Genomic DNA, 12,009 nt, shown 5'->3' with positions numbered 1-12,009 from the left:
TTTCACCTTCTTGACAACATTTGGTATTGTCTGTCTTTTTCATCCTAGCCATTCTAGTGAATATCTCTTGTGCTATTTTATTTTACTGTGACTAATGGTTGTGAGCACTTTTCATGTGCTTATTGACCATTTGCATATCTTCTTTTGTGGTGTGCACATTGTTTCATTGTTTACTTTTAGGAGTTTTTTATATATTCCGGATGTGAGTCTTTTGGCAAATGTATGCCCTGTGAACATTTTCTTCTAATCTGTGGCTTGTCTATTCATTTTCCTAGTGTTGACAATTGATGAACAAAAGTTGTAAATACTTATGAAGTCTAATTTATCAATTTTTTCTGATTACTACTTTTTAAATCCTAAGGAATCTTTGCCCTTTAATAATGAGAATATTTTGTATGCCACCTAGAATTCATTTTTTGTGTGGTGTGAGATAGGCTTGAGGTATTCTTTTTATGATATTCTTTCCCATTGGATTACTTTTGTGTGTTTCTGAAGAAAATTGGTTCTAGGTTGTGTTTACAATAGTTTATTCTTAAGTCTTAAACCTTGGTCAGGTTTAACTTAAGTTTCTGCTTTTAGATTTTACATCTACCATGTTACTCACAGAGAGGAGAGACAGGAATGTAAATTGATCAGTATTTATCCACTATCACTGCTCAATGTTCCTTAAAATACAATCACAATTTGTCTAGAGCCTTAGAAGTCATCTAATCCAACCTCTAGCTTAGGTCTTAGCTTCTTCTTTAACCATTCTCTCCAGACCTGTCTGCTATCCACGGTTGTTCCCTGCTTCTGCCTCTCAGCCGAAATAGCACATGGCATCTTCCCTGACAGCTTACCTGATAGTAGACTCTTGATATTTTTTTTTTCAGGTTTTTGCCTTTTTTTTTTTAGTATATGTGCTGCCGAAGCGAGCACTTTGCCTTTTTTTTAAAGTCAGTAGTATTTATATTTCAGGTGGTATTTGTGTGAGTGCCTTTTAATAACAGACTTTTCCTGATAGATTTTAAAACATGCTTGGGTAGATACACAGCTTTCAGGGTTGTGTCTTCTGTTAAAACCAGGCACATCTATGTTTATATGAACAGTGTCTGAGAAATTTTCATTTCATGGTAGTTGTTAAGACTATTTTATAACAACTAACAAAGGTTCGCTTTATTATGAGACATGAAGTCATGACTTCCTTCTGGCCTGGTGTTCTTTATCTGAACAATGGTAAATGTAACAGGATTCTATTTGTAGAAATGGCAAAGTGGTCTGATATGTTTTTCCTTGTTAGAAAAGCCTTCAGAGCTTGGGAAATGGCATTTAACTATTGTAATAATCTCTTTTTTACTCTTCTTTCAGGAAGCAAACACAAAATTATTTATTTGGCAAGTTCTGCAAAGAACAAAAGCTTTAAACCTTACTTTCTCTCATTTGTAAAAGCTCTTATTCTCAGTTTTGATGTAGAATTTTGGAATGGATGGTAAAAATAGAAAATTTGTTTGACAGGTTATATGAGTTCCTTTTTTTAAAATTAAGAATGAGCTAATGTAGAGTGAGTTTGAGTGCTAGAGTTAAAGCATTCTATATGTTTGAGAGGCTGTGAACAGGCAATAGTTAGTGGTGTTTTGAGTTTAGAGCACTTGGCTTTGTGAGGAATCAGGAAGAGATTAAGGACAGTGAAAAAGTGACCTTCCCAACTAAGGGAAAAAGTTGTCCCTTAATATAATATGGAGGAATAGTGTTAAGATCACATTATAGAATTTAGTATCTTTATTTCTGTGGTGTATGTATGTCTATTGATCTTAATTAGAAGATTTATGTCTAGAAGGAAGATATAGTGATTCATTTGTATAATATTTTTCTTGTACTTGCGGCAGTCACTGATCAAGATGAAATCTCAATGAAGCTGCATGTGACAAATGTTGATTTCTTTGGTTTGCTTTAATGGACGCATTCTTTAGTACTATCAGGTTGAATTATTTTTAATTGCATCTCATCAAGTATCTTCTTTTTAATAGTTTTTAAAGACTTTTTTTTTCTCAAGTGCTTTGAGCCTCATTTTATAATCTTTCTTTGGATTACTTTTTTTCTTTTTTGTCTTATTGGAGTCATTTGAAATTAAGTAAATACTATGTATTTCTCGTTAGCAAGTGTCTTGAAATAAACTTGTCTTTTATTTTTAACTGTTATTGAGTATTCATGAGTAAAAAGACTAGGATTTGAGGAATAAGTTGCCAGTTGCTTTGTAATTGTTAAGAAGAATCTGTGTTCCAAAGAAGAATGGTATTTTAATTCCCTCAGTGGAAAGTGCTCAGAATAGGAGAGAAGCAATCACAGAATTATGGTGTTATAAAAATCATAATTTTTTCATTCTGTGATGTGATGCATATAATTTCCAGCTAATTGCCCCAAATCCTGAGACCTACTCCTGAAGCCTCTCCAAACAGCTTTTTAACAGTTTAAAAGCTCGCGTTTTCATTTTTCAGTTACATTTTAACAGTTTATACTGCACAATTCCTTGCTTTTTGAAACAAAGTATAATAAACCTAATTGGTGTTTTCTTGATATTTCAGTGTCATAATTTTTTTATGATTGTTGTTCTAAAGTGATACCCTCAAGGCCACTTGGAGAGTGTTAGGATGTATATTTAAATAAGTTTAGAAAAAGTGCATTTAAATAGTTCTGTATTTTTAAAAAATAACATTAATTTTTAGAGCAGTTTTAAATTCATAGCAAAATTAGGCACAAAGTACAGAGGTTTCCTTTTTACCCTGTCCCCGCATGTGCTCACTGTAATACGATCACACCAAAGTGGTACGTTTTTGATAGTCGATGAATCCACACGGATGCATCGTTATTGCCAAGAGTCTGTAGTTTACTTTGGGGTTCACTCTTGGTGTTGTGTATTATGTGGGTTTGGACAAATTTATAATGACATGTATCTACCTGTAGTATCCTAGACGTTAGTTTCACTTTCTAAGCATCCTCTATGCTTCACTTAATCCCTTCCTCTCTCCAGCCCCTGACAACCACTGGTCTTTTTCTTGTCTCCATAGTTCTGCTTTTTCCAGATTCCATATAGTTGGAATCATACAGTATGTAACCTTTTCAGATTGGCTTCTTTCACTTAGTAATACGTAGTTACATTTCCTTCATGTTTTTTCTTGGCTTGATAACTCATTTCACTTAGTATTGAATAATTTTCCATTGGAGATAACACAGATTATTTATCCATTCATCTACTGAAGGACCTCTTCATTGCTTTCAAGTTTTAGCAATTATGACTAAAACTGCTGTACACATCCTTGTGTAGTTTTTGTATGACATAAGGTTTTCAGTTCCTTTGTGTAAATATAAAAAAGCTCAGTTGCTTCAACATGTGGTTTGAGTATGTTTAGTTTTGTAAGAAACCCCCAAATTGTCTTCCAAAGTGACTACCATTTTGTATTCCAGCTACCAATGAATGAGAATTCTTATTGCTCTGCATTCTCACTAGCATTTGATATTGTTAGTGTTCTGGATTTATACCAAATAGGTCTGTAGTGTTATCTTGTTTTAATTTGCATTTCCTGATGCCATGTGATGTGGAGCATCTTTTCATATGCTTATTTGTCATCTGTGTATCTTCTTTGGTGAGGTGTCTGTTAAGGTCTTTGGCCCATTTTAATCAATGTGGTTATTTTCTTATTGTTGAATTTTAAGGGTTGTTTGTCTCTTTTGGATAACAGTTTTTTATGAGATGTGTCTTTTGCAAATATTTTCTCCCAGTCTATGGCTTATCTTTTTATTCTCTTGATGGTATTTTTTGTAGAGCAGAAGTTTTAATTTTAATGAAGTCCAGTTTATCAGTTATTTCTTTCATGTATTGTGCTTATAGTATTACATCTTAAAACTCATCACCAAACCCAAGGTCATCTAGATTTTCTCCTGTGTTATCTTCTAAGAACTTTGTAACTTTGTGTTTCATGTTTAGGTCTCTTACCTATTTTAGTTAATTTGAATAGTGAACAGTGTAAGTTCTGTGTCTAGATTCATTTTTCTACATATGAATGTTCAGCTGTCTTAGCACCATTTGTTAAAAAGACTTGTCTTTGCTCCGTTGTATTGCCTTTGCTTCTTTGTTGAGGGTCAGTTGACTGTTAATGAGAGTCTATTCCTGGGCTCTCTATTCTGTTCATTGATCTATTTGTCTGTTCCTTAGCCACTACCATGCAGTAGGTCTTGAAGCAGTGTTTTTTTTTTAAACAGGTTTTTATCCCATCAACTATATTTTTGATTACTTTTTGTTACTGTGTATAGTACAGCTACTGCTGGCAGCACTTTCTCATCTTTTGTTTTGCTTCTTGTAACCTGATAGCCAAACTCATTGGAATTATATCTAAATTAAGATAACTAGATTTTTAAGAGGACTTTTTGAGGAATCAGATTTATGCATATTTTGAGTTCCATTGCTCAGAAAACATATTTTTTCTTTCTGAGTTTTTGATATTTCTAGATAAGGTATTTGGATTAGTGGGTTGTTGCTGAGAATTGTCTTGCATAATTATGCTTATCCTTTTTCTTTTGAGTTTGTGTTTTCATTTCTAAGAAACTCAGTTATGTGATTTTGAAAAATGTGAATAAGCTCAGTGAATCTTGTGAAAGAGTTTTTTTTTTTTTTTTTATGAGATGCCAAGGAAAAATAACTTTAATCCTTTTAGAAGGAAATATAAAGTGAAACTTTATTTGCTTGTAGTGATTTTTGTTTTTATATTTTGGTTACATATAAAGGATAAACTTTCTTTGGTGAGAATTTTTGTTGTTCAGCTCTCTTGTCATGCTTGTATTTAGTTTAACTAACATGTTTTTAGCCTCATTTTTTATTTTTGCAGGGAAATGCAGTAATAAATTTACTTTTAAAAATATACGTGGATATATTAGAGGGTTTCCTACCTTTTAGTGGGACTTTTGATATTTTGGGGTGGTATTTTTCTGTTGAAAATTGAACAGAAATTCAGTGGCAGTGGAAACAATGCTAGGTAATAAGTCAGTTTTAAAAAGAGGAAAATAATGTTGAGTTGCATGAGTAGAATTTTTAAATAGAAAAGCATTGTAGAGATTTGTAATAAGCATTTAATTAATCGATTGACTCTACCTTGTTTTCTCGGAGAAGGCAATGGCACCCCACTCTAGTACTCTTGCCTGGAAAATCCCATGGGCGGAGGAGCCTGGTAGGCTGCAGTCCATGGGGTCACTAAGAGTCGGACACGACTGAGCGACTTCACTTTCACTTTTCACTTTCATGCATTGGAGAAGGAAATGGCAACCCACTCCAATGTTCTTGCCTTGAGAATCTCAGGGACGGGGGAGCCTGGTGGGCTGCCGTCTATGGGGTCGCACAGAGTCGGACACGACTGAAGCGATTTAGCAGCAGCAACCTTGTTTTCTGAAATGAAAAAAAGTACAGACACATGATCTGAAATTCTGCATAGGTTTGAGCTAGTCACAATCATTCTGAGCCTTAATTTCTTTATTGGCGGATAACTGACACTTTGAGTATAGCTGTAGTTTTAAAAGATCATCTGTATGAAGCACTGACACACACTGGGCTTGTAGTATGTGTTGGTTGTGTTACTTTATGTGATACATATATTCCCGAAGAGCAGAATTTTAATTTGACTCTTTACATAACCTTTAAATTTATTGGAGAACCTATTTAACACATTATTCACTGGGAGATTTTTGCAGAAACTAACAGCTGTGGCCAGTGATTTGTTAGTTAAGTGAATATTGAAACTCTCTGGTCAATAATGTTCAGGTTACAAAAGATGTATTAATATTAATAATGTCTCTGGCCAATAAGTTGTTAAAATAACAATAAGTTATAGTTATTCTATTGTAAAGAAAATTGTCACTTTTTAATGTTTTAATTGCTCAAAGCAAGAGTTCCTATAGTAAAGATTCTGCCTTTGACAAAAACATACATTTTCAAATGATCCTTTGTAGTGAACTAATTTAAAGATTGTGAACAAGATTTAATATGGGCCAAATTACCTTTGGGAGATTTTTTTTCATCTAACTCAACTGTTAAAGACCAGAGGAGGTATTCTTTAGTTACTGTGTTTCAAAAAGAAAGCCCTCTTCATGACTTCTGTTACTGCACAGTGAAATTTATTTTCAAATTTGTCAGTTGGTGATAAAACAGAAAGGAATTATCAGAGGAAGAAATATTTCAGACCAAGTTTTGGTAATAGGCTTATTTTAATAGCTCCTATTTATGGTTTGAATTTTTAAATACTCTGTAGGTTATAAGACTGTTCTGTGAGATAAGCATGTAGGCAAGATCGCCTTATGATCTTGACTTCTTCTCACTGTGATAACTAAACCTCCTCTTGGATTGAATTCAGTGGAGAATTGCCTTTATGACCAGTTCTTCTCCTTAATAAAAATCCTACTGTAGGGCTCAGTATACTTGTCCCTTGGTATCCACAAATTGGTTCCAGGACCCTGAGGATGCCAAAACCCAAGGATGCTCAGCCCTTAATATAAAATTGCATAGTATTTGCATATAACCTACACACATTCTCCCATATACTTTAAATCATCTCTTGATTATTTATAATAACTAATACAATGTAAATACTTTGTAATAGTTGCCAACCCTTGGCAAGTTCAAGTTTTGCTTTTTGGAACTTTCTGGAATTATTTTTTACAGATATTTCAGTCCATAGTTGGTTGAATCCACAGAGGCAGAACCCATGAATATGGTGGGCCCACTGTATTTATATACATTTAGCATTTAGTCTTGAAAACCATATACTATAATTACTACAATCAGTACTACAAGGTATTGCTTGTATTTTGATAAATTGATCCCCACATTTCATGTTTTCTGATGCTATTGGAAATTTTATTACTGTTCACATTCATTTTCCAATTGTTCATTTCTAGAATAGGAATACAATTAATTTTTATATACTGACCTTGTATCATATATCCTTGCTAAAACTCATTTACTAGTCCTAACACTTTTTTTTTTTTGTGGATTAGGATTCGGATTTTCTACATATGCAGTCATATTGTCTGCAAAGAAAAATAGTTTCACTTCGTCAGTTACAATCTGAATATCTTTTAATTTTTTCTCTTTCTTTTGTTGTACTGACAGGAACTTCTAGTACAATATTGAATAGAAAATGTAAGTGAACATCCTTGCTTTGTTCTGGATCTTAGGGATGCCTTTTACTTACATAAGAATTTTTGTTTTTTTCATAGAAGTCCTTTTGCAATGTGAAGAAGTTTCCTTCTCTTTTTATTTGAGAGGTGTTTTTTTTTTAATCATAAATGCATGTTAGCTTTTCTCAAATACTTTTTCTATATTTTTTGAGATGTTCTTATGATTCATATCTTCTTTTAATTTTGGAGAATTATATCAATTGATTTTTGAAAGTTAAACCAAACTTCAAGTCATAGGATGACCCCTACTTCATCATGGTTTACTTTCTTTTTAAGGATTTTACATCTGTGTTAATGAGAGATATTTCCTGTCGTTTTCTTTGCTTGTAATGCCTTTGTCTGGCTTTGGTAACAGGGTAGTGAATCAAGTTGGGAGGGGTTTCCTTCTCTTCTGTTTTCTGAAAGAGTTTGTGTAGAAATGGTATTGTTCCTTAAATGTTTAATAGAATTTACTAGATCATTTCTGGGCCCATAGTTATATTTGGAGATTATAAATTACATTTTGTTTAACTAATATAAAGTTGTCTTCTTCTTGAGGTAATTTTGGTAATTTATAGCTTTCAAATACTTGTCCATTTCATCTAAGTTGTTGAATGTATTGGCTTAATGTTAGTTTGTAACATTCCTTTATCATCCTTTTACTGTCTGTAGGATCTGTCCTGATGCCCCCAGATAATAGTAATTTGTGTTCTTTCCTTTATCCTAATGAGAGGATTAATTTTATTGAACTTTTCAAATAACCAGCTTTTGATTTCAATATTTTTCTCTACTGATTGTCCATTTTGTCATTATTGGTTTTCTAATTTATCATTATTTTTTCCTTTCTTTTACTTATTTTGGGTGGTGTTGGTATAGACATAGATAATTGAATCATAATACAGTTCTGAAATAGACCCATACATGGATGCTTAATTGATTTTTGCTGCCAAGTCTGCTGCTAAGTCGCTTCAGTCATGTCCGACTCTGTGCGACCCTATAGGCGGCAGCCCACCAGGCTCCCCCGTCCCTGGGATTCTCCAGGCAAGAACACTGGAGTGGGTTGCCATTTCCTTCTCCAATGCATGAAAGTGAAAAGTGAAAGTGAAGGCGCGCAGTCGTGTCTGACTCTTTGTAACCCCATGGACTGCAGCCTACCAGGCTCCTCCGTCCATGGGATTTTCCAGGCAAGAGTACTAGAGTGGGGTGCCATTGCCTTCTCCGATTGATTTTTGAGGATAGTGCAAAAGATACCCAAGGGGAAAAGACAGCCTTCTCAAGAAACTTTGTGAGAATAACTAGGCATCAGTATTGAAAAAAATGAATCTAAACCCTTACAACAAAAGAAAACAGGAGAAAAAGACTTCAAATGATTCATAGATTTAAATGTTAGAGCCAAAACTATAGTATTTCTTAAAGGAAAGATAGAAAATCTTTGTGACCTTAGGGGAGTCAAAGATGTTCTAGCTGAGACAAAAAAGCATAAACAATAAAACAACAACAAGGACGTCCAATAAATTTGGTTTCATCTAAATATAAACTGCTGTTCTTTGAAGGATACTGTTAAGCAAATGAAAAAAATATGCTACAGTGTGGGAGGAAGTATTTGCAAAGCTTGTATCTGAAAATGACTTACATCCAAAATACACAAACAACTCTTTAAGATTTATTATAAGACAAATAATATAATTTTTTAAAACATGGGTACAGTGTCACTGGTGCTGCTGCTGCTAAGTCGCTTCAGTCGTGTTCGACTCCGTGCGACCCCATAGACGGCAGCCCGCCAGGCTCACCCATCCCTGGAATTCTCCAGGCAAGAACACTGGAGTGGGTTGCCGTTTCCTTCTCCAATGCAGGAAAGTGAAAAGTGAAAGTGAAGTCGTTCAGTCGTGTCACAACATGTCACAAAAAGATGTGAATGACCAGTAACAACATGAAACAATGTTCAAAATGTTGTCACCAGTGAAACTCAAATCACAGTGAGGTAATACTTCATGGCCATTAGCGTAGCTAAATTTGAAAGATACATACTAAATGATAGGTTCTGGAGCAACTTGAAGTCTCATGTATTGCTCATGGAAACATAAAATGGGACAAACCCTTTGGAAAATAGCGTATACGTTTCTTATAAAGTCAAACCTACACTTGCCATATAACGGAGTAATCCCACTCCTGGATATGTGAGAGAAATGAAAACATGTGTCCGCACAAAGACTTGTGCAAGAATGATCCTAACAGCCTTATTTACAATAACTCAAAACTGGAAGTTCCTCAAAGGTATGTCAGTAGCCGAATAGATAAATGATGTTGGCAATAAAAAGTATTGAGGTACTAATTAATGCTTACAGCAACAGGAGTAAAGCAGAAGAATCTGGACACAACGGTTCATACTGTATGATCCTATGCATGTGAAACTCTATAAAAAATCAAGTCTACTGTAGTGTAACAGAAAACATGTGCCTGGTTGAGGCCAGGGGAGGGGGAGAATAGCAGGCAAGGCGTGAAAGGGAATCTTTTGGAGTGTTGGAAATACTTCTTGATTGTAGTAGTACTTATATGTATGTGTTGTCAATATTTATCAAACTGTACCCTTTAATAAGTGTATTTTATTATATGTAAAATTAGACTTGAGTAAAAGAAGTTTGTTTTTAGTGCTTATCAAATCTGGTTATACTTCAGAATCATCTGCTAAACTTTAAGTATACATTCTTCTACTCTGTGTCGTCCCCAGAGAATCAACATCCAGCATTAGGTGTGCTCATCTGACATTCTTAAGAGCTTCAGAGGTGATTCTGATTCTCAGGGGACTTCAGAAATAATATTTTTTTCTTTCCTTGACTTCTCATTCTTTAAGACTCCTCGGGTCTAATAAAGTGAAATTTTAGTTTAAAAAGTCATTACTGGACTTTTTTCATGTTATTCATATCCTGCTTTCATTAATGGGTTTTAGAAGAATTTAAAGTCTATATTACTTATTTTGAAAGCTTGCTTTTTTAAAAATAAAATATGCTTACATTGTTAAAATATGAAATATAAGGAAAAATTCCCATTATATCACATTTTTGAAATTATGAAGTGAGCTATTGAAATATCCTATCTGGTCCTGCAGTTTCCTACCCCTGATTACTAATGATTTGATGCCTATTCTTCTAGATATTTCCTTATATTTATAGAAAAGAGATATAATCTAGTATTAATAGGGACAAATCTAGTATATTTTTAAATAGTCACTTATATATTTAAGTAGTATGCCTTGATTGCCTGTTTTGTGGCAGCCCTGGGGCACTAGGCCCTGAGGCTATTGAGCCAGAGACCTCTGTTCTCCTGTGATAATGTCAGGTGAGAGGATAGATGTTGATTAAATAAAAGCACATACATATTTATTAAAACTGTAACAAGTGTTTCAGAAGACAATTACAGAATATTCTAAGGTTGCGTAGTAAAAATTAAAACATTTTTGACCCTTTCACTCTAGTTCAGATCTGTCCTTTGAAAGGTTTGCTTTTCCTAAAACATTTAGTACTGCTTGGATAGTCTTCGTGTTCATTTGGATGAAACATCTTGCACATGAACATCCTCTTATTAAACTATTATTATCTCCTCTTACTTTTAGAATTTTTGTATTATTTTAAAATACTAACAAAAATTAAGCATTTAGGTCAAGTGACAAATTGAAAAAAAAAAATTCACTCAGCAAATATTTGTAAGTACCTCTCTGAGTCTTGGTCTGTTATTATATCATTCAGTTATATGCTATACAACCTTTTGTTACTAGAACAATAGAAACTTGAAAATGGCAATTTGTTCTGGTAGCATATTTTTGGTGCTGCCGGAGGAGTTACTACCATTGGAATGTGTCAAACGCAAGTGCTTTTAAAAATATATTTTGCAATATATTAATGGTATTTAATAGTAATGGAGAGTATGGTATGTGGGATGGAATTTTTGTGCTCATTTAAGTTTAGGAAATGGAGGACTAAAGAAAGTTAAACGTTGTTAGTTCTAGGTATTTTCAAAATTTTTAATATGTTATATTGTATATCTTGTAAAATGGAGCTGTAGTACACAGTGACTCTTGTTTTTCATCATGGAACCCGTTCCTCCTTACCTTATTTGTAGGAATAGATATTAATATTTAGGGAAAGAAAGAAATCTCCAGTAGCATGTAAAGAAATCATAGTGTCATATTTTTTAAATGCATGATAATTTTACTGTAAAACCATTATTGTTTAGGCATGATTAGATTTGTATTTTATATGCTGGACTTTGAGGAATTATCAGGAATTAATTTACATGTAAGGAAAGAATCATTTTTCCATTCTTCCATCCTTTACTGGGAAAGGAACATTAAATTTATGTTTCTCTTATATTTCAGAACAAAGTAGAAGAGATGACTTAGAAGCGTTAGGTCACATGTTCATGTATTTTCTGAGAGGCAGTCTTCCTTGGCAAGGTTTAAAGGTAATTGTTTTTGTGTTTCTTTATTGAGTTTAATAAGTTATTAATTTATTAAGATACTTTCTTCCAAGTATTTAATTTTAAAATTACTTTTCAAGAGTTTTTACTTTCTATTTTAGGCTGACACATTAAAGGAGAGGTATCAGAAAATTGGAGATACAAAACGAGCCACACCAATAGAAGTGTTATGTGAAAATTTTCCAGGTAATGAATAATGCTGTACTGATACATGTGCTTATTATACACAGAAAACTGTAAGTGTTAATTGTCATTACTTAAGTTTATAAGTACTTTTTTCATGCTTAAAAAATATGATTTAAAAGATGTCAGCATTTGATACACAGACCACAGGGGCAATTTATGTGTTTGGTTTGT

The 12,009-nt window shown here is 33.4% G+C and overlaps 1 protein-coding gene across 1 annotated transcript in view; it reads left to right on the top strand.

Annotated features, from left to right (window-relative positions):
• CSNK1G3 (casein kinase 1 gamma 3) overlaps positions 1 to 12,009 on the top strand; it is a gene marked incomplete at its 3' end in the record, with an annotated part of 115,984 nt that overhangs the window by 62,173 nt on the left and 41,802 nt on the right. The window contains 2 exon segments of the mRNA NM_001105329.2: positions 11,552 to 11,637; positions 11,754 to 11,838. Of these exon segments, the coding sequence (NP_001098799.2) occupies positions 11,552 to 11,637; positions 11,754 to 11,838 (171 nt within the window).

Source organism: Bos taurus, chromosome 7 (genome assembly GCF_002263795.3).
Source record: "Bos taurus isolate L1 Dominette 01449 registration number 42190680 breed Hereford chromosome 7, ARS-UCD2.0, whole genome shotgun sequence".
NCBI classification, from domain to species: Eukaryota; Metazoa; Chordata; class Mammalia; order Artiodactyla; family Bovidae; genus Bos; species Bos taurus.
This window is presented reverse-complemented; position numbering and strand designations above follow the sequence as displayed.